Source organism: Myxocyprinus asiaticus, chromosome 14 (genome assembly GCF_019703515.2).
Source record: "Myxocyprinus asiaticus isolate MX2 ecotype Aquarium Trade chromosome 14, UBuf_Myxa_2, whole genome shotgun sequence".
In the NCBI taxonomy this organism is placed as follows: domain Eukaryota; kingdom Metazoa; phylum Chordata; class Actinopteri; order Cypriniformes; family Catostomidae; genus Myxocyprinus; species Myxocyprinus asiaticus.
Genome location: NC_059357.1, coordinates 46043008 through 46065756, shown reverse-complemented (window position 1 = coordinate 46065756; position 22749 = coordinate 46043008). Strand labels below are relative to the sequence as shown.

The 22749-nt window shown below is 40.0% G+C and overlaps 1 protein-coding gene across 1 annotated transcript in view; it reads left to right on the top strand.

Moving 5' to 3' along the window:
• The window catches only part of LOC127452142 (BAH and coiled-coil domain-containing protein 1), a 164665-nt gene extending 142777 nt beyond the window's left edge, over window positions 1-21888 (top strand). The window contains exons 17-28 of the mRNA XM_051717370.1: window positions 2645-2818; window positions 3262-3521; window positions 4850-4930; window positions 5117-5249; window positions 10080-10197; window positions 11551-11626; window positions 12656-12764; window positions 15334-15450; window positions 16032-16169; window positions 17585-18777; window positions 19231-19467; window positions 20121-21888. Coding sequence (XP_051573330.1) covers window positions 2645-2818; window positions 3262-3521; window positions 4850-4930; window positions 5117-5249; window positions 10080-10197; window positions 11551-11626; window positions 12656-12764; window positions 15334-15450; window positions 16032-16169; window positions 17585-18777; window positions 19231-19467; window positions 20121-20330 — 2846 coding nt within the window. The 3' untranslated portion in view covers window positions 20331-21888. The remainder of the gene's footprint in view (window positions 1-2644; window positions 2819-3261; window positions 3522-4849; window positions 4931-5116; window positions 5250-10079; window positions 10198-11550; window positions 11627-12655; window positions 12765-15333; window positions 15451-16031; window positions 16170-17584; window positions 18778-19230; window positions 19468-20120) is intronic.
• The last annotated feature ends 861 nt before the right edge of the window (window positions 21889-22749 follow it).

The following is a 22749-nucleotide window of genomic DNA, read 5'->3' as shown; positions in this document are numbered from 1 at the left end:
CAGTATGTGTGCACACGTGCGGTCTGTCAATCAAGAATGCGTGCTCTCAGTCTCACCTAAGAGTCACTCATCAGCGCAAATCTGTCAAACTCATTTGAATAGCTTAACAGAGATATTTGCTTGTCATGAAACAGTCATAACAGAAAAAAATAATCCTGCAATAATGGTGGTGAGATGCCTCCACACAAATGCTATTTAGTGATATGCGTTACTTCACCGCAAAACACTAAAGAGGGTGAACAAATCTTTGACTTCTCACTGGAACAATTTTGGAATTAATAGTGGATATATCTCTCTTGTTTTGGAACATAGTATCTCAGGTGAGTGTGATGTTGAACACTCATGGAATTATAAATTGACAGTGACTTTGACTGTGACAACAGAACTGATCATATCTGTTTTCCTTATTGCAATGAATGTGGGAGAAAATGGCTCTTTGAAAAATTTAAACCAAACCATGAGAAAATGTAACTGTTACATTGAAAATGATTATTTTTATTTTTTTATTGAAATTGGAAAAAAAGTTGGTTGCAGTGGGAAAAAGGTTGAATAATCCAATGTTATATCTTAGATGTCCAGAACAAAATATGCCATCCAGCAGGAAAAGCATGCTAAACAAATAATCAGAAAAATTTGTTTTTTGACTATTGATGATAAAATGTATATCATCGGAGGATCTCAGCTTTCTAATGACACCTAGACTGAGCTTCTAGTCCACTCAGGGGCCGAGATTTTCTTTGAAAAATGGGGGTGGTGCATGAACTGAAAATTAGACTGAATGTCCATGGTTGAGACATATTTGAGGGCTAAAATTCGTTAGAGCGCCACCTACATTTTAGATCTGCATATTGTGATGGAATGTGATAGAGAATAAAATATTTTTTCTAGTGCTTGATGCCATCTAGTGGAATAAAATGAGACTTTTCAAAGTGAGGTAGAGTAAACAGAACCAGAATTACGTTTACAAAGTTACCGAAAAAAAAAGAAAATTCTGTTTATCATAAGATTATACACATACAATATTATTTATGAATAATTGGAGTTTATTTTTTATTTTTTTTCGGGGGGTTCTCTGAAAAATGAGATAAATTTTTTTGCAATTAGTCCACAGTATGTGTGAATGGTGAGCATTTAAATTTGAGTGTAAAAAATTGTGGGTGACAGCCCAAAAATGCACCAGAGTATAATGGGTTAAACAGGAACAAAGACTGACATATTTTAGATTTAGTTTTAGTTTTACATATTTTAAGAGGAGGGTTTATCTAAAATAAATACCACATTAATAGACCAGCATGGGAAAAAACACATACTGAAAATAATACAGTATATACCTTAAATGGTACTGCAAAATGGTACTACTACAGCAAAAAACATCTGCAAAATTATTTCAACGACAGATCAACAAAGTGGAATTCACAGTTTTGAAAATATAGTTTTAACTTGATATTCTGCAGTGCAAAAGCTAATCGCAGTATCTATACATTTTGTCAAAATTGAGACCGACATGCAACCTGGTTAGTATACCTACATTTTTGCAAAATAATTTTTCCGTTGTACATATTGCGGCAGTTTCCAGGTGAAAAAACCCCATAGAGCTGCTACAATAACGACTTTTATTCACTTTCACACAAATCACGAGTAAAATGGCAGATTATCAGTTCATTGGAGTAACTACAAAATGCAGACTAAAAGTAATTTTGAAAGCATTTTTCTTAGTTTCAGGTTTTGCAAAGTTGCTGCGCTTTGCCTTTGTAGGGCAGTAGTAAATGCCACAAAATTAAATGTCATTCAAATACACTGCCTGTCCAAAAAAAAATAAAAAAAGTTGCATATTCTAATATTTAGCTGCCTCATGGCATTGTTTCCACAACCTTATGCAACGTCACATCATTTATTTCCGTCCAGAGTTGCATTAAATTTTTGGCCGAGATCTTGTATTGATGATGGGAGAGTCGAACTACTCCTGTAAAGTCCTTCTCCAGCACATCCCAAAGACTTTCAGTGGGGTTAAGGTCAGGACCCTGTGGTGGCCAATTCATGTGTGAAAATGATTCCTCATGCTCCCTGAACCACTCTTTCACAATTTGAGCCTAATAAATTTTAGCATTGTCATCCTGGAATATGCCCGTGCAGTCAGGGAAGAAAAAAATCCATTGAAAGGATAAACTGGTCATTCAGTACATTCAGGTAAACAGCTGACTTCATTTTATTGCCGCATAGTGTTGCTGAGCCTAGACCTGACCAATTGAAGCAACCCCAGATCATAACACTGCCTTAAATCCAAACGGCAACTTTTTTTTTGGCCAGGTAGTGTATTTGAGCCATTGTAAACATTGACAATTCTGATGACAAGTTCTTCAGAGTGACAACTGTATTTAGCTGCAGTGTGTACGTGGCCACTATCTCTCACTGCATACTCACTTATAAAACTCAGAGGCAGAATACTTGTCAAAAACAACCCAATAACTCATTATTTCATATGGAGGACAAATGTTTGTGTTGGGAGAGATTTACAAATGACTTCAAGATGTTGTTTTACTACAACCATCTCTTTATTTTGAATCCAGAATGTTATGTTTGAATATTTAAATATATTGTTATCAGATGTGAACTGTCCCATTGAAATGTCATTTTCATGATACAGAGGAAGATGAAGAGGAAGGCAGTTATGGAAGTGAGGAAAGCCAAGACATCAAAGCTCCAGCATTCAGGGATTTATCATTCAGCTTGTCTGCCACAGGCCCCTCTCCTTTCTCCATCGTCAAACTGGAAGCCAATCAGAAGGCAAAGATTAAGCGGGAACGGCAGGAACTTTACGGTAAAGCCCTTTATAAAGGACAGAGCTGGAAATAACTCTCCAAATCTCTGGGTGGGATTCTCTAAGAATTAATTGTGCCCACTAGGAATTATACAAATCAGGTAACGGTGCAAAGACAACCAAAACTTGAACGCACATTGCACACTTCAACTAGATTGCAGGTGGTTATTGAATAAAGACCAAAGTATACCTCGGTTTTCTGCATGCCGTTATGTCTTGCGCACAGTGCATGAAACATTTAGTCTTCAGAACAATACACGTGGACATCCTGTTTTTCTAGACACGTGAACAGTTTGCATCTTTGAGGGTCAAAACAGTCATAGTACACATGCATCGAACGCATCTTAAAATCCTGGTTGTTGGATTGAAATCCTGCACTTGTTTAGTATATTTGCCCATGTGCCCATTTTCTTTCTCCAATCCTTTTCTCTTTTCGTGCTCAGGGTCCCAGCTTCACTCTGTAACAGAAGGGGACGTGAAGGTGAAGCAGCGGGCTTCTTGTCGACCCCTCCCCATAACGGTCTCCAAATCCCCATGTGTCAGAAGACGACCAGGCCGGCCCAGACTGCAGGACAAACGCTGGTCTGGGATCACAGGCAGGCCGGGTCATTACAGAAAGAGTGGCGGCCTCCTCTCTTTCCCCAGCAGCACCAGTGAGCGGTTAAAGAGAGCTACTCGGAAGACCTCCATGCTGAGAGCCACGGTAAGCAATGTGAGTGACGAGCATGGACAGCAACTCCATTAACAGACACTTACAAACCAATAGCACTCCTCAAGTTAAGTGCAGTCCCAAAATTCATTATTGGGTGTTTCTTATCTCATTAATTCTCATTATCTCATTAGTCTCATTAATAATTTTTTTTACACTTAGTTTATTGAATTGGTCCCACTTAGTATTAGGTGTCTTTAACTACTATGTACTAGCATTAAAACACATACAATACAATACTTATTGTGTAACTACATATTGTTCTGCAATATATATATGTATATATATATATATATATATATATATATATATATATATATATATATATATATATATTTAATTAACATTTGCTGCTACTGAGGTTGAGATACGGTAGGTTTAGAAGTAGGGTTAGGGTAGGGTTAGGTTTAGGGTTAGCAAGATTAGGAAGGTTAACAGTGTAACTACAGATGTAATTAAATGCAGGTACTTTAAATATAAGTACAATGCAACAATGACAAGCACAATAAAGTTAGCGTGAAAAAACAACACGCTGTTTCTCCCAGATACGGTTGAAATTTATTCAAAGCACAAATGCAACATGTCAAGCAGAATTATCCGTTATTTTAGTGGATTACCTGTATTAAAGGAGCTTCAGGTGTTTGTGCTTGTCATCTGTGTTTATATCAGACACACTAAAGAAGATCCGTTTAGCTCTCATGATTGTGTATATATTCGCTTTTTAAAATTTTCTGATCAGACGGTTATTTCCTTTTAAGGTCGCTTGTAATCGGCAATGTTTATACTCTTGTTTTAGCACAGCAGTTGATTGACAGGTGAGGGGTGGTGCTTTACTGCTGCCGGGACGCATACAGGACAGATTAGCGTTTACACCTCAAATGCGATGTGGACAGATGCGTTTTTGAGCACATTTGTATGTGGTTTTTGTCATCCGATCACAAAACGTTTTAGACCCCGTTTTGACTTGTATACAACGCTGACCACATGTGATCGGATCACCTGAAACACATCTGAATACCAAGGGGAAATGGGGTCAATATGTATGTACACAATAAGTATAATCTCCATGAAGCAGATCTAGACATGGGGGAGGAGGAGGGTTTCAGAGAGAAAAAAATCGTAGCACACTGCAGTGAAACCGGCTTACCTGCAAAGAATTGAGCAATTTAAATGTTAGACAAAGACAGCATACCCAAGTTGATTGACTAATAGATTCAAAGGACCCATCACCTTGGGCCTTGTAGAGTTTCAAGACTGAACTTAAAATCAGATACTCAGGTTGTTTGCAGCTAATCTTTTATGTTTTCTTTTTGATTCTGTAGAGGAGAAGTTACTGGTCGACAGGGGCTCAGTCTCCAGATAGCGATGATAACAGCAGCACCCGGAGAACCAGACTGAGAGAGGTACGTGCACACCAACACATTCACAATGTTTGATACATTTAGCACTTGTCTATTCCTCTTGCTGAGTAAGATGTATCTTCATGTAAAGGTAATGTTCTCACTCTCTGATGTTCAGTCTGGAGATGTAAGAATGTAGAGAAGAGATTCTTCAAGTGATTCACTCTCTCTGCTGTGTCTGTGGTTCAGTCTAAAGGTCGAGCAGTCAGCCGTCTGTTAGAGAGCTTTGCGGCAGATGATGGGTTCCACCTGGGTGAAGACAGCAGCTTCTCAGACGAGGAAGAGGAGAGGAAGTGTTCATCTCATAGCAGAACTCCTCCAGGTAAACTAATCATTTCCATCTGATTGGATCAACCACATTTGAAACATTTGAAAGTTCTAAAGTCATTGTTTTGCTGTGATCACACATTAATTTAAATCTGTGCCAAGTTGTTACGTTGCTTGGCAACTGCAAACGGTCTTCCGTTTGGATAATATACAGTTGTGACCAAAAATTTTGACAACCTTGGTAAATATGAGCAAAGAACACTGTGAAAAAAAATCTGCATTGTTTATCCTTTTGATCTTTCATTCTAAAAATTCGCAAAATTCTATCATTAATTTAAGTAAAACAATTGAAATAAGGAAAATATCTCATTATTAAATAAATATTTTTCTCCAAAATGCATTGGCCATAATTATTGCCACCCTTTTATTCTGTACTTTTTGCAACCTCCCTTTGTCAAGATAACAGCTCTGAGTCTTCTCCTATAATACCTAATGAGGTTGGAGAACACCTGGCAAGGGATCTGAGACCATTCCTCCATACAGAATCTCAAAATATTCTCCTCTTCAGTTCACCCCACAAATTTTCTATGGGGTTCAGGTCAGGGGAATAGGATGGCCATGGCAGAACCTTGATTTTGTTGTCAGTGAAGCATTTTTGTGTTGATTTTGATGTTTGTTTTGGATCATTGTGGTATTTGATAGAGTCCGTGATGCCATGTATCCGAACAAGATGTCCAGGACCCCAGAACATTAAAGATCCAGCACCACATTTAATCATGGGCATTGGGTACTTCTTCATCGCTGTGTGCGCCAAACCCATCTCTGGTGTTTGCTACCAAAAAGCAATTTTTTTTTGTTTCATCTGACCATAGAACCCGGTCGCATTTGAAGTTCCAGTAAAGACACTTGAGTTTGTTGATGGATGAGAGCAGAGGCTTTTTTTCTTGAAACCCTCCCAAACAGGGGGCAGTGGTGCCTCGGCAGTGGTGGCTCAGCGGTGGTGGGGCAGTGGTGGCTCAGCGGTGGTGGCTCAGCAGTTAAGGCTCTGGGTTACTGCTCGAAGGTTGGGGGTTCAAGCCCCAGCACTGCCAAGATGCCACTGTTGGGCCCTTGAGCAAGGCCCTTGACCCTATCTGCTCCAGGGGTGCCGTATCATGGCTGACCCTGCACTCTGACCCCAGCTTAGCTGGGATATGTGAAAAAAATAATTTCACTGTATATGTGCAAATGTATCATGTGTGATAAATAAATAAATGTGAAAATGTGTTTTTTTTTTAGACTTTCTGACCCCAAGACCCAACTAATTTCTGCAATTCTCCAGCTGTGTTCCTAGGAGATTTTTTGGCCACTTGAATCATCCTCCTCACTGTGCGTGGAGACAATATAGACACACGTCTTTTTCCAGGCCGATTCTTAAGATCTGCAGTTGATTGGGACTTGTTAATTATTGCCCTGATGTTGGAAATGGGCATTTTCAATGCTTTGACTATTTTCTTATAGCCACTTCCCATTTTGTGAAGCTCAACAACCTTTTGCCACACATCAGAACTATATTCTTTAGTCTAACCCACTGTGATTGATGATTAAGGGAATTTGGCCTGTGTGTTACCACATGAAACAGGAAGTCATGGCTGAACAATTTCATGTTCATAGTCACTCAGGTGCACTAAAAAATTAAAAATATGAATAGGAATATACTTCAGATATATTTTACTCATAAGAATTTTTAGGGGTGCCAATAATTGATGCCAACGTGTTTTGGAGAAAAATATTTATTTAATAATGAGATATTTCCCCTCTTGCAATTTTTTCAATGAAAGATCAATAGGATAAACAATGCAGATTTTTTTCCCCCCAGCCTTCTTTGCTCATATTTACCAAGGGTGCCAATATTTTTGGCCACAACTGTACTTGGTGGTAGGGCTGGAGGATATTGAATATGTACAATATTTTCGCTATTTTTTTGCTGGCAATACTGTGAATATTTCAATGATTTGAATGCACTTAGGCCGTTCAGTTTCCCAAATAGCAGCATGTCATTAGACAAGTTTCACAATTCTTTCTGGCATAGTGACTTGAGTATGAAAGCTTGGATCATTTTCACAGACTGCGATGATGCGTTTTCGCCTTATTTAGCAACATAAAACAAATTATAAAGAAGTAAATATTAATATGACCAACTTTATATTAGGTGACTTTTACTTCTATGTACAGTTGTGCACAAAAGTTTGCATACCCTTGGAGAATTGGTAATATATGTACCATTTTTAAAGAAAACATGAGTGAGCAGCCAAAATACATTTCTTTTATTTCTTATGGGATTCATATTCAACTGTAGGTTATAACAGAATGGCACAATCATAAAACAAAACATGGCAACAAAGAAAAAAATGAAATGACCCATGTTCAAAAGTCTGCTTACCCTTAGTTCTTAATACTGTGTATTGCCTCCTTTAGCATCAATGACAGCGTGCAGTCTTTTGTAATAGTTGTCTATGAGGCCCCAAATTCTTGCAGGTGGTATAGCTGCCCATTCGTCTTGGCAAAATGCCTTCAGGTCATGCAAAGTCTTTGGTCGTCTTGCATGAACCGCATGTTTGAGATCTCCCCAGAGTGGCTCGATGATATTAATGTCAGGAGACTGTGATGGCCACTCCAGAACCTTCACCTTTTTCTGCTGTAACCACTGGAGGGTCAACTTGGCCTTGTGCTTAGGGTCATTGTCGTGCTGGAAAGTCCAAGAGCGTCCCATGCGCAACTTTCGTGTAGAAGAATGCAAATTGTCTGCCAGTATTTTCTGATAACATGCTGCATTCATCTTGCCATCAAATTTCATAAGATTCCCTGTGCCTTTAGAGCTCACAAACCCCCAAAACATCAGTGAGCCACCACCATGCTTCACAGTGGGGACGGTATTCTTTTCACTACAGGCCTTGTTGACCCCTCTCCAAACATAGCACTTATGGTTGTGACCATAAAGCTCTATTTTGGTCTCGTCACTCCAAATTACAGTGTGCCAGAAGCTGTGAGGCGTGTCAAGGTGTTGTCGGGCATATTGTAACTGGGCTTTTTTGTGGCATTGGCTTCTTTCTGGCAACTTGACCATGCAGCTTATTTTTGAGCAAGTATCATCGTATTGTGCCTATTAACCACACCGTCTTTTTCCAGAGCAGCCTGTATTTCTCCTGAGGTTAACTGTGGGTTTTTCTTTATATCCTGAACAATTCTTCTGGCAGTTGTGGCTGAAATCTTTCTTGGTCTACCTGACCTTGGCTTGGTATCAAGAGATCCCCGAATTTTCCACTTCTTAATAAGTGATTGAACAGTACTGACTGGCATTTTCAAGGCTTTGGATACCTTTTTATATCCTTTTCCATCTTTATAAAGTTCCATTACCTTGTTACGCAGTTCTTTTCTGCTCCCCATGGCTCAGTATCTAGCCTGCTCAATGCATCCATGTGAGAGCTAACAAACTCATTGACTATTCATACACAGGCACTAATTGAAATTTTAAAAGCCACAGGTGTGGGAAATTAACCTTTAATTGCCATTTAAACCTGTGTGTGTCACCTTGTGTGTCTGTAACAAGGCCAAACATTCAAAGTATGTAAACTTTTGATTAGGGCCATTTGGGTGATTTCTGTTATCATTATGATTTAAAAAGGAGCCAAACAACTATGTGATAAATGGCTTCATATGATCACTATCCTTAAATAAAAGATCAGTCATATTTTCAAAATCAATGCCAAAATTTCAAAATTTCTGCCAGGGTATGCAAACTTTTGAGCACAACTGTACATTTTGATACAATGTACTTATGTAAATATGTGTTGTTGCATTGTACATACATTTAATGTACCTGCATTTAATTACATCTGTAATCACACTGTCAACCTTAACCCCTAATCCTAAAGCAAACCCCAACCCTACCCTTACCCTAAACCCTAATCTAAACCTTAACTCTACCCCTAAACCTACCCATACCTCAACCCTTACCCTAAACCCTAACCCCTAATAAAAACCCTAACCCTACACCTAAACCTACCCATACCTCAGCCTCAGTAGCAGCAAATGTGAGTCTTGTGAGAATTTTGAAGAACAACATGTAGTTACACAATAAGTACATTGTATAGTATGTATTTTATTGTTAGTAAATAGTAAAGACACCTAATAAAAAGTGGGACCTATAAATAATAAAATATATTATTGCACGATTAAACATATTTAATACCTTTAACACGCCGCCCTGGTGCCAATGTCACACACCCTGCCCATTTCACAAGCAAGAGGGAAACTCAAGCTGAGGTATCATGCTATCTAGAATACCGTGTTTATATAGTTTGTAAACAGCTAGCAAGATAGGTTAGCATTGAAAACTCACGGACTGTAACTGCCATGGTGTTCCGAGTGGTCTCTCCACTAACAGCGGGACGATGTCCCAGCAGACCGTCCATGATTTAGAACCATGGAAATGTCTTGCTTTTTGCACCATATTGTCCTTTGTGCATTTTAATGGCTTTGTACTGTACCCACAATTTTTTTATTTTTCTCGAACCTGTATCGTTGTGCTCTGGATACACAACCTGGCAAGTTCGACGAAACTCCGCCTTTGACATTGATCCCGCCTCAACTGCCCATTGGCCTTGGCCCCGAGAAAGCCCAGAGGAGGCACGATGAAGCCTCAGAACTTACAGTGCAAACGCAGCTGGCCCAGGCACGCACTAGCATGCCCTCATTTGGCCCAATAGTGGAAACACGGCTAGTAATTTTGAGGCTGTGTGTTAGTGATTTTACCATGGTTAAGGGGTGTGGTTAGGCCCATCACAACGTTTTTGATTGTTGTGTTTTATGTGTATTTTTGAGTTGTTGTTTTTGTGTCTTGCAGCGCCTCCAAACTGTGTGCTAACCAAAGAAATGCTGACCGATGGACTGAAGATTCTGATCTCCAAAGAAGATGAGCTTCTGTATGCAGCTCGTGTGAGACCTATGGAGTCTCCAGATGTGTAAGTGTATCACCAACACATACCCTTAAAAACATTTATTGTTTTTCACTGAGCCTATGAGTATTCCCAGTAGGAATTGGCACACTTTTTTTTCGCATTTTTAATAAGAGGAAAAATATGCAGAATGGATTAGCAGTGCAAAACATAATTCTGTTTGTTTGAGGGGTCAAACTCAACAACATTGGCTCAAAAATGGCAAGAGTTTGGGGTGGGACTATCTGTCTGTGTGAACAATGGAAGTCAGAGTGTTTGGGAATGTGTTGTTTGGTGACACTGTCTGCCTGATTGGATGGTTATTTATTTTCAAATTTCTTTGTGGTCACATGCTTTTTGACCACCTCAGAAAGTGGTTGAAATGGACAAATCTCAACGTTTTGAACCTTGTTACAACCTGTCTTTGATTCCCAACAGATCTGCCAAAATGCATCTTAATATCAGGTGTAAATGGGGATTATATTCAGTAGCACAGTTCAGTCATGACAACTCTCTGAAAGATTTAGCATGTTAATGTGGGTATGATATATTGATTAGATATTGGTCTTGTTGGACTAGATCTGCTACGCTGCTGTTGCTGAAGAATAAGTACGGAGACTTGCTGGTGCTAGAACATATACAGACATACTGAGTTAAGCATGTGGATATGCTGCTGCTGCTGCTGCTGCTGCTGCACAATTAGAAAAACACAAGACATGCTACATCAAACATGTATGACATGCTGCTGCACAATTAGACATAAATACAATCCCCATGTATCAAATCAAATCCCTTTATTGTCACTCAACCATATACACAAGTGCAACAGTGGGTGAAAGTCTTGGGTGCAGTTACAAGCAACATAGCAGTATGACAAAAACAATAAACATATGATTTACACATAATACATGTAGTAGATCTATACATGTAGTAGATCTAGGACTGTGGAGCTGGGGAGGAGGAGGTTTTCAGAGAAAACTCTCGCAGCGTGCTGCAGTGAAACCGGCTTACTTGAAAACTGTGCAGATTTCAATGTTTATTGGCTACCCAATTACACGTCAAAGGACCTATCAACTTACACCATGTTAGCCGATTGGTTTGACATACCACATGTGAGCGAGCTCATTGGCTAACAGAAAACAAGTTCAAAGAACCTATCAGTTTCATACCTGAACTTAGTCATTTAAATGAGTGAGCATCACCCGCTAGTTTCCCACAGTTCTTGTGACATCACTTCCTCCGAACCCTCTGTTCACCAGTACGAGTGTTGCTGAAGATAATTAGTAACAACCAATGAAAGTGAGCCATCTGTAGGAGTTTGACCCAGACAGCCAAGCATTATACACAAGATTGAAAATAACTCTTCTGTACTCTCTGCAGCTACAGCATTGTTATAGATGGGGAGAGAGGAAACCGGCCCAGAATCTACTCCCTGGAGCAGCTCTTGCACGAAGCGGTAAGTTTCCCACTCAAACAGCAAACAAACCCACCTACGCTCTGAGCTCTGGCCTCTCAGGACTCACACATCAACACATCCTGCAAAATCCCCTCTGCCATTAAAGAGCTACACAAAACCATATCCTCTTTCCACACATTCCTTTCCACAACAGCGTTTCCTAAAGGCCCAAGTTTCCAACACACATTTTGCTTCTTGTCTTCATACCACATCAAGCTCTGCATCTGTTCACACCTAACCTTCAAGACTGTACTCACATAGAACCCTTTACACAATGGTGCTTTTACTGTCATTAAACTATTGAAGAGTGTCTGAGTGCTACTTCATTGTGACAAATAGTTTGCTAAATCAAGTGTGCTGACCAGAATAAAATATTGTGTATTGTTACTGCTTCCTTCTAAACCTTTCCTGCTTATTTTTCCTAAAAAAAACATTTTCACATAAATATTTCGCAACATTTGTTTGGGTGGGTCACACACACACACACACACACACACACACACACACACACACACACACACACACACACACACACAGACTTTATTCAGCTGTTTCATTGTGTGAACAGCAGCTGTTTGTAATTACACTCAACTTCCACTTTCCACAGGCATCTATTCCTTCATGTACCTTTGACACCAATTTACACACATGCAAGCTTCCAGCTTCACACCTCATCAGTCAGAGTTGCACGTCACCATGGCAACAGTAAATTAAAGAAGCCTGAAAGGGGTTGGATGTGAATGGTGGGATCTGGGTGCTCTGTTATCCAGAGAAACGCTGCAAACCCGCAATCACAGTCGCTCCATTCACACAGCGCTCCTTATTACTCAGCAACTTACTGTTTACCACACCTCCGCTTCCGTGGCTCTCAGCCCAACATGCTGGCCTGAGATAAGTGCCGCTTTCATAAGAGCTTCACTCGGTGATTCGTGTGGGTTAATGTTTTTTATCTTGGAAGTCCAAAAACCACTTTCATATGCACTGATTGACAGAAGTTTGTTTCCGTCTGTGTGTGTGTGCATGTGTTAGGTGTTGGACGTACGCCCTGAAAGCGAGGCTGTGCTAACAGAGGGGACTAGAGTGTGTGCTTACTGGAGCGAGCGCTCACGATGTCTTTACCCAGGATATGTGCAAAGGGGTGAGACATAAATTTCCCTTCCCTTGAAATCACAAGTCTTTTTCATTTCACGTAATCAAATGTTAAAATTAAATATACACTGATGAGCCAAAACATTACGACCACTCACAGGTGAAGCAAATAACGTTTATCATCTCCTAACAAGGCCACATGTCAAGGTTTGGGTAGATTAGATGGTAAGCGAACAATCAGTTCTCGTAGTCAATGTGTTGAATGCAGGAGAAATAAGCAGGAGTAAAGACCTGAGTGACTTTGATAAGAGCCAAATTGTTATTGCCAGATGACTAGGTCAGAGCATCTCTGAAACAGCAAGGCTTGTAGGGCGCTCCCAGTCAGCAGTGGTGAGTACCTACCGACTGTGGTCTGAGGAGGGACAAACTGGTGTCAGGGTGTTGGGTCCCCAAGGCTCATCGATACGCAAGGGCAACGAATGCTATCCCGTCTTGTCCGAACCAACAGAAGGTCTAATGTTGCACAAGTCACAGAAAATTTTAAGGATTATTACAGGAAGAATGTGTCACAACACACTGTGCATTGAACCCTGCTGCGTATGGGGCTTCATAGCCGCAGACCAGTCAGAGTGCCCATGATGACCCCTGTCCACCGTTGAAAGCTCCTACAGTGGGCATGTTAGCGTCGAAACTGGACCGTGGAGCAGTGGAAGAAGGTCGTCTGCTCCGATGAGTCCCATTTTCTTTTACATCATGTGGACGGCCATGTATGTGTGTGCCATTTACCTGGGGAAGTGATGGCATCAGGATGCACTGTGGGAAGATGACATGCCGGTGGAGGGAGTGTGATTCTCTGGGTAATGTTATGTTGGGAAACCCTGGGTCCAGGGTTTGGGCCGGACCCATGCGACATGTGCCACCTACCTAAACATCGTTGCAGACCAGATACACCCCTTCTTGGCAATGGTATTCCCTGATGGCATTGACCTCTTTCAGCAGGATAATGCGCCCTGCCACACTGCACACATTGTTCAGGAATGGTTTGAGGAACATGACAAAGAGTTCAAGGTGTTGCCCTGGCCTCCAAACTCCCCAGATCTCAATCCAATTGAACATCTGTGGGATGTGCTTGACCAAGAAGCCCGATCCATGGCAGTTCTACCTCGCAACTTACAGGACTTGAAGGATCTGCTGCTAATGTCTTGGTGCCAGATACAACAGAACACCTTCAGTCCATGCCTCGGCAACTCGGCGCTGCTTTGTGGCATGCTGAGGACCAACAGCATATTAGGTAGGTGGTCATAATGTTTTGGCTCATCAGTGTAAAACTGATGTAATTTTTTTTGTAAAGTTTAAAACCTTTATCCAGTCCTTATGAGACTTGATAACGCTCACAGTTGATTCCAGTACAGTTTGGTGATAACACATGCTGGTACAACGATATCCTCCCATCCAAGCTTAATATGCAGTAATAACTCTAAGTAAGCCATGGGGACTGGTTTCCCAAAAAAAAGTGAACCTATGCGGACTGGTTTCCCAAAAAAAGTGAACCTGTGGCACTATCAAAACAATTTTTTCAAACAGCCTGACAAAGCAACATTTGCTAAACCAGTAGTAAGAGTTTGGGGGCAGGACTATCTGTTTGTCCAGTGGAAGATAGTGGGAGTGTTTACCTTACAAAATCTAGAGTTCATGGCAAATTTGCCGCAAATTTGCCAATGCAAATGAGCTTTATGGCAAACTTGTGCAAATTGTCCATTCTTGCCAAAGGTTTGCTGCAAGTTCACCACTACCGATAAAAAGCTGCAAACTTCTGGCAAACATGCGGCGAATCACAAGCACATTTGCATGTGAAAATAATGAGTGGAAAATTTGCAGCAGTTTGCGTTTTTTTTTTGTAAGGGTTATGAAACCAGTTTAAAAACACATGGCGTGGTGACACTAGTGGCACAGAAATTATACACATTACCCCTTATTTTAACTTTGGGTCATTTTTAACCCATATCTAGTAAAGAAAAGAAAAAATCCATATAAATAATCACAAATACCATATAGGTTTAGATATTGGAACCAGGCTTTTGTGACATTTTCAAGAACATTTCTTCTCGGAAAATGTATATAGAACTAATTTATAGTAATAAACATTTTTGAAAATTGTTACATCTGTGAACCTACAGTATGTAGACTTATACATCTGTAAAGGTTTTAATAACTTTTTGTAAAGTCCATAAATTAAAAAAGCAAAGATTTATCCCCTCACACATCCTGTTTTCTAAACATGTTAATAAACAGTAAAGAGGACATCCAATTTTAAAGTTGTTTATTCAAGTTCTTTAACATTTCTTTTTAAATTGTGTTACTCTATCTATTTTCATTTATATATATATATATATATATATATATATATATATATATATATATATATATATATATATATATATAAATACACTTTCAAAAAAAATTTTTATTAAAGGGGGTCTTTAGTCCTGCTGGCCCATTAATACATAAATTGGATTAATAAGTAATGATTTTCATTGTGGGACAAACTTAATGCTTTTTGAGTGCTGTTTCTTTGGTCAATAGGAGCTTTAAATTGTCTGATTCTGGTGATCTTCTAGGTGGTGCTGGTGATACAGGTAAACCTGGTGGAGTTATGGTGGAGTTTGATGACGGGGACAGAGGGTGGATATCTCTCTCCAATATTCGCTTCCTTCCACCCGATTACCAAATCCAATGTAGGTCTCACAATGTTTTGTATATTTCAATTGTGATTCTGATTCATTTGGAGAGTAGCTCAATACCTGGTGAGATGTCTACTATGTAAGGCAACATCCTAACTGAAATGGAGCATCACAAGTGACTGATTTAAAACACTCTTCATAGAAAGCAACTCTGTTTAACAGTCACTGATGCGCATCACACAAACAGCAACCCTTACGAGAATCGCATAAGACTAATGCTAACAATCGATTCCAGTACAAGACAAAATTCTAATGACCACAAAAAATACATCACACACACATTTTGGGTGAAAGTCTATTTTAATTAGAACAATTTTCATGTACTGTAATGCTTCCAGTAATTAATAAAATTTGAATTTATGTCGATTCCTTCTACTGTCTTACATGAAATATTTTGATACATCTGATGTTGTATCTTAAAAGGCTGTGATGCCTATGATGAGGTCAAATGCTGGTAGGCAGCTCACTAAGTTTTAGAACAGAGCAAATATCATTGATCTTTAAACATAGATGTTTCTCATACATTTGTCATGCACTGTGAAGTCATTAAAGTTCCACCACTTCCACTTTTACAGGTGCTGAGTCGGACACTGTGCTGGTTTCTGTTAGACAGTTTGGCAGAAGTAGCTCAGTGCAAGAGAACGGGACTCTGAGTGAGAGGACAACAAGTACAGGCAGATCCAAAGCTCAGGAGAAACCAGTCAGAGGACCAGGTATGCAAATTAACCATTAGAGGTCAATGAAATCCTGAAAAATTGGGATAAGTCATAGGAAATTTCTATATTGAGTATACATTTTGGTAGTTATTCTCGGGTCTGAATATTTAATTGGATTTAAATATCTATAAATTGTTACACAATCTCTATAAAATTATTAAAAAAAAAAATCTTTATCCAGTAATCATGGAAGACTGGAAAAGCCATGGAAATGTGTTAATCAAAAGGTGTTGGAACCCTGTAATTAAATCCTTGCAATGTGTCTCAAAACAAGTGGACTGCCTACTTAGACAACAGTTTGGGCATAATAGGCATGTTCCAAAGGTCCCTTATAATACCCAAAATACTGTCTAAAAAGGTGGGTCATAAGGGTGGGAATCACCTGGGACCTGGTGAAATGACATCTGGTTCACTATACAATAATATTGCCATTCAAAACTGTGATATATTGTGACCTTTTCAAAAAGAGTTTTGCATTCTTTTTCATTGGATTTCGGTGGTTTGTACAATACGTGCTGACTTTTGTAGAGCCATTGAAGTACTGTTGACCTAATGTTGCAACGTGATCACACGGGAAGTCAACATGTTGCTACTGATTGTTCCAGTACCCTGACATCGACCGCATTCTGCTGAGTTACTGACAAGCAGCATCTTCCATCAGACAGTTTTGCATTAATTCAAATATGTATACTTTTTCCTGTGGTGTGACTGATACAGTAGCATGTTCCTTCAGCAGCCTCAAAAACCTGGGATATTGTCCTACACTAAAACCAGAAAGTAATTATGTTCACATAATCAATGACGAGCACAAATCAGAGGTACTATTTTCCCTCTAAGATTACATTTTTACTGATGGTTAGGTTTAGGGTTAGGGTTTGGGTGTAAAGTCAATAGAATGCATTCACCATTTACAACTAAAAACAATTGCTTTTGGCATTCCTTTGTGGACATTTCACCCAGAAACTGGAGCTCACGCATGCCCATACATTTAAAAACACTTCCCGCTTTAGCCACTGGGGGCAGTGGTTGGAATATCAGTAAGCACAGACCGATTTTAGCTGAAGAACTTTCAACCTATTGTCGCTTACTGTAAATTCATGCTGAGATCAGTATGAATTCTGCACTATGTTTCGTCTCCTCACACACTTGCTCTAAACCAGGGGTAAGTTAGCCCAATGATTTCCCCCAAATATATTAATGTAAAAACTTTAACTAAAAGTAATGATACAGTATCATGAAGTCAAATATCGCAGTACTTTACAATATTGATTTTTCCACCACCTCTGGTAGCTCATTCGGTTTTGTAATGCTCCTTTGTGTTTTTCCCCCACAAAGGTAAAACTGTATAGTCCTTTTCAGCAATCCTGTGATCTTTAGGTTTCTTCACAGACATTTGAATGTTTTTTTCCCAGGGAGGCCTAAGGGTTCAGGGCTGAAGAAGTCTATCTCAAACAATGTGGCGAAGACCTCAGCATCTGCTTTGACCTGGCCATCAGTAGCTGCACCCAGGAGGAGAACACCGGTAAACTTTTTCCAGCTTAATGGATCAGCCTCGAAGAAAGCCTTGAGAGGCAGGGTGCCGGAAACATCTCTTCGACCTTCAGTCTCCATGACGACACCAGCCAAAGGTCTCTTTAGTAGTAGCTCCTTTGAGGTGGACTCGTTCAGCAGCATAGCCAATGGTTATTCATCCTTTGGTATGTCACTGGAGGGCAAAAACACCTCTTATGTTCAAAAAAAGAGAACTGAGGAGCCAGCACCAACTCGGGGTAGGAAAGCAGAATTTCTAGTGAAACTGGACCATGAAGGTGTAACATCTCCAAAGACTAAGCGTAGCAAGGCTCTGCTGTTGCTAGGAGCTTCAGGTTTTGGCTCCAACGGTGTAGGTGGTCTGCCCAGGACGGAGACTTATTCCCACCCAGTCCTGCTTGTCAAGGACAATAGGAAAGGTGATGGTTCCCGTGCAGAGCTCTTGCTAAAAGGGAGTCAAGTCCAGAGGAAGCCCTCACCATCCTTGCGCATGAATGAGTATGGAGACCTAAACCTCGGCTGCCATAGAGACTGCCACATCTCCTACTCGGAAATGGATGAGGAAGAGGAAGACCAAAGAAGGAGAACAGGCAGTGCGTCACTTGCTCAAGCCTCGGGAGGTTTGAGAACAGCTGGCCGATTTCTCTCGAGCATCTCAGTTTCGTCATCTTCCTCAGGTTCCTCAAGCTCCACAAGCTCAGGTTCTCTCTCCAGTTCTAGCTTGTGTTCCTCTGACAACGACTCGTCATATAGCTCGGAGGATGAGGAGAGTTCCACACTGCTGCTGCAGAGCTGCTTGACCACACACCACTCTCTGCCCCAGACCACTGAACCCCCTGCTGGACCTCCACGACACTCGTTTGTGGCCAAAGCTGTGGCCATGTCCAGTGCCAAAGAAGGCAACCACAGTGTTAGCAGCAAGCCACCGAAGAGGAAAGAATGTCCCAGCTCAGTCTCCAAAAACTCAAAGGAGCTGCTTAAGAGGCAAAGGCTTCTGACAGACCAGACCAAGCCCAAAATGTCACCCATCCTGCCATCTAGACAGATGTGGAGGTGGTCTGGAAACCCCACACAGGTGAGCCGCCTACTGCATACATCTTTACAGACTGCTGACAAGATAACAGCTTAGGTCATTACTAATTTTAAAGATGTAGTGTGTAATCTCTTTACTTTTCATATCCAAAATCCTTTCTCCAATCCCAGTTGAAAGTGCAGAGACAACTATATAAAAGTCATTCATAGGTTTAGTTCATAAAGAATGTAAACACTGATTCTGGTCAACTAGGGATGCACTGATACCATGTTTTAGAGACAAAAAATGTTTTACCATGTTTAATGGGGAATTGACAAGTTTTTCTGAACAATGGATGGCGAGGGGTGGGGTAGAAGGGGTGGTAAGAGTGTTTAGGGAAACCTGTTTGGAAAGCCATCACTAGCGACACTAGTGGTGCAGAAATTACACTTTAATGCAGATTAATTTATTTTTGTGTACTGAGTGCAAACATCTAAACTCCTTCTATTTAATTAGCGGCGTGGATTAAAGGGTAAGGCCCGGAAGGTTTTCTACAAGGCCATTGTACGAGGCAAGGACATGGTTCGGATAGGAGACTGTGCAGTGTTCCTTTCGGCTGGTCAGCCTCATCTGCCACTAATTGGACGCATTGAGAGTTTCTGGGAATCGTGGCAGAACAGTATGATCGTGAAGGTCAAGTGGTTCTACCACCCCGAAGACACCAATCTTGGCAAGAGACACCGTGATGGCAAAGTATGTATCCATGATTTTGAAGGCCTGTAATGATAAAATAACCAGAATAATTGACAAAATTTTAAAAACAATTTGGCTTTTGGAGAACAGTAAAATATGATGCAATGAGTAAGGTATTAAATATGCTTAATTGCAGGTGGCAGGGATGTCCAGTGTACAGGTAGTTCAGTACCAACTCCATACCAGAATTGGAAAAATATTCTTTGGCATTGGTAGACTGACTCAATCTGACTTGCGGGTAGCAAAATTACGAATCCTGCTTTGCCGAAGGCATAGCTTCTTGGATATTAATAAGACCAAATTAGGATGCTGCTTCCTGAAGCATTCCATCATGAAACATAATGAATATTCATGAGTAAAGCCTTCAGCATAGCAGAAATCATAATTCTGCATACAGGTCTTGATGAACTGAACTTGGGAGCACTTTGTGGATTTTCAGTGTTTGCTGAGATTGAAATTTAGCTGTAGTGACTAGTAAAAAAGAAGAATCCACATAAAAACTTTTTAAAAACTCTTGTTTTTGGTGAATTTTGCTGAATAATTTGCACCAGGTTGCTCTCTGACTGAATTACAAATTGTCAGATTTCACTGCTATTGCTGTTGACTACGGAAATTGTGTTGGAGGATATTAATTAGTTTTTCATTTTCTTAAGCATGCCCTGTACCAATCATGTCATGAAGATGAGAATGACGTCCAGACGATCTCTCATAAGTGTCAGGTTGTCACCCGTGAGGAATATGAGTGTTTGACCCGCAACAGGAAGTCTGATGGAAGCTATCATGACCTGTACTACCTGGCCGGCACCTACGACCCAACCAGCGGCCAGCTGCTCACTGCAGATGGGATGTCCTTACTCTGTTAGCACTGCACTTGCTTATCCAAGTATACTACTGAGTTGTCTATGGTTCGATTGGGGTGCAAGAGGACCAGGAGGTAGCGTACCACCCTACATACCCAAACACTCTGTCTACTTTGGGGATAAATCTGGATGCATCCCCTAGCGATACTTTATCAGTATAGGCACTTTGTCCATGGTCCTAATTCTCTTCTGAGTTCACCTAACAGACATCTAGCAGACTATGGTCTTAGACCACCAAAGCAGAACACTTGGATTGGAGAACATGGTGTCTAACTGAGAAGACTTGAGCCATGTCAGAGGAGGAGACGTGTGGAGCGTTCTCCGCACACCACTTTCATGATTCCAGGGATATTTAAGTACATATAGATCTAAAGATATATTAAGTTCATTTATGTGTGTATATACAGTATATAGGGAATTGTTTCCTATCAAGCCATACACTTCAGTACCTCTTAACATGTCTTCTTATTCAGGTGTATATTGTACAGGTCGCTTGTTTATTTTTTTTTATTTTATTTTTTTTTTTTGCTTTGTTTTTTTGACATGGTTGTCTATATGTATATATATGAAACTATTTTATATAAGTGTAATGTACAGAGGCTAATCTTACCATGTTCTGATTGGTTTATTTTTGTATAAGTGGCTGACATGGTAGTTGTTGTTGATTTCTCTCTAAGAGGGTGAGCTGAAGATGTATGTATTGCACTGCAAATGGCCTGCTGAGACAGTGAGGGGTTTGGGTTCCTGCCCTGGTCTTACACGGGATAGCATACCTCTATCGGCTGCACTTTGGGCGTTTGTTTCTCTAATGTCGAACTTCTGTTTGTTGTTGCCTATATTTGCAGACTCAAAACATTTTAGCGCTAAAACGAAGGGAAAATGTCTTGCAAACACTTTAAAACTGTTCCACAAAATTTGTATTACCTACCTGTTAGAATTTGCTATCAGTATTTAAATTAAATCAGTATTGGAAATGACAGAGTCTACATATACAGAGAATAGAAATGAAGAAATGTCCAGGTCATATTTCACCCCCCCACCCCCCATCATAAAAGAAATTGAAGCCTATTTTGGGAACATTAAGATTTTTTGCACTGTGACATTATTTCCAATTAAGCAGATATTCCCACAAATGTATTTTACTGTAATGTGAAAAAAATCTCATCTTTTTGTCTGGGCACAATTTATTTATTCAGAACAACCAATACTACCATCTTGCATAAATACTTCAAAATTTAAGCTACATATTATTTTGTTTTATTACAAACCGTTTTTTGGGTTCGGGTTTGTAACTAATGAAAAACGATGTGCATGAACACTAGAAAGGGCTGTTCACACCAAACGTGTTTTTGAATCTGTTCTGTTTTTCAATGTAAACACACGTTGGACAGATGTCTTTGATCATTGCGTCAAATCTCACTACTTTTTCAAAATCTCACACAGGACTGCCAAATTTGTCTTTGTGTTAAAGGGATAGTTCACCCAAAAATGAAAAGTCAGTCATTGTTTACAAACCCCTGTGTTGTTATAACCCTATATGACTTTCTTTCTTTTTCTTAACACAAAGGGCGAAATTGTGAAAAAAAATTGTGCTCAGTGATGTCATACAATGGCAGTTTATGGTGACCATCTCTTCAAGCTTCAAAAGAACCAAAAAGTCAGAAGTCTAATAAATTATTCCATGAGACTCATAATTGTTAATGAAATCATACGATAAAGTTTGGTGCGAAACAAATCAAAATCTAATGTATTATTTAGTGAAAATGTTCACTGATCGTTGATCTCCTGTGCGCGTTCATGATAGGGCACGAGAGCAACAGTTCACGCAGTGCCCTCGCGACAGTGGGGTGTTCAAGTGAAAACTCGTATTGTTTATCTAAAAACAGGTCCTCTACAGCGAAAGCGACAACAGAACACAACACAGCTGCACATAAAACAGAGAACAGAACTTACTAAACATGTCTGAAGAGTTTGTTGTCGAAGAATTCATGCATTTCTATGTCCAGCCTAATTTTTTTTTTAAGTTTTTGGACTAGTTCACAGGGGACGGAGTTACCTGCTTGATGCCGAAAGTAGGAAACAAGCGATCGATAGAATGTACCGTCGCTCGTCACTACTGGTTAGGACAAAAAATCTGATTAACATAGATAATATACCTTTTATCGCATGTTGTTTGCCGTCAGGTTAGGACACGGTGTGACTGTGGTTGCCTGTAGCCTCCTCCATGTTTCTGTTTGATTTCCGAATACTCCGTTCAAAATAATAAGGATGGGCATAGAAATGCATCAATTCTTTGACTACAAACTCTTCAGACATGTTTAGGAAGTTCTGTTCTCTATTTTGTGTGCAGTTGTGTTGAGTTCTGCTGTCATTATCGCTGTGGCGGACCTGTTTTTATACGAATGCCCCAATGTCATGAGGG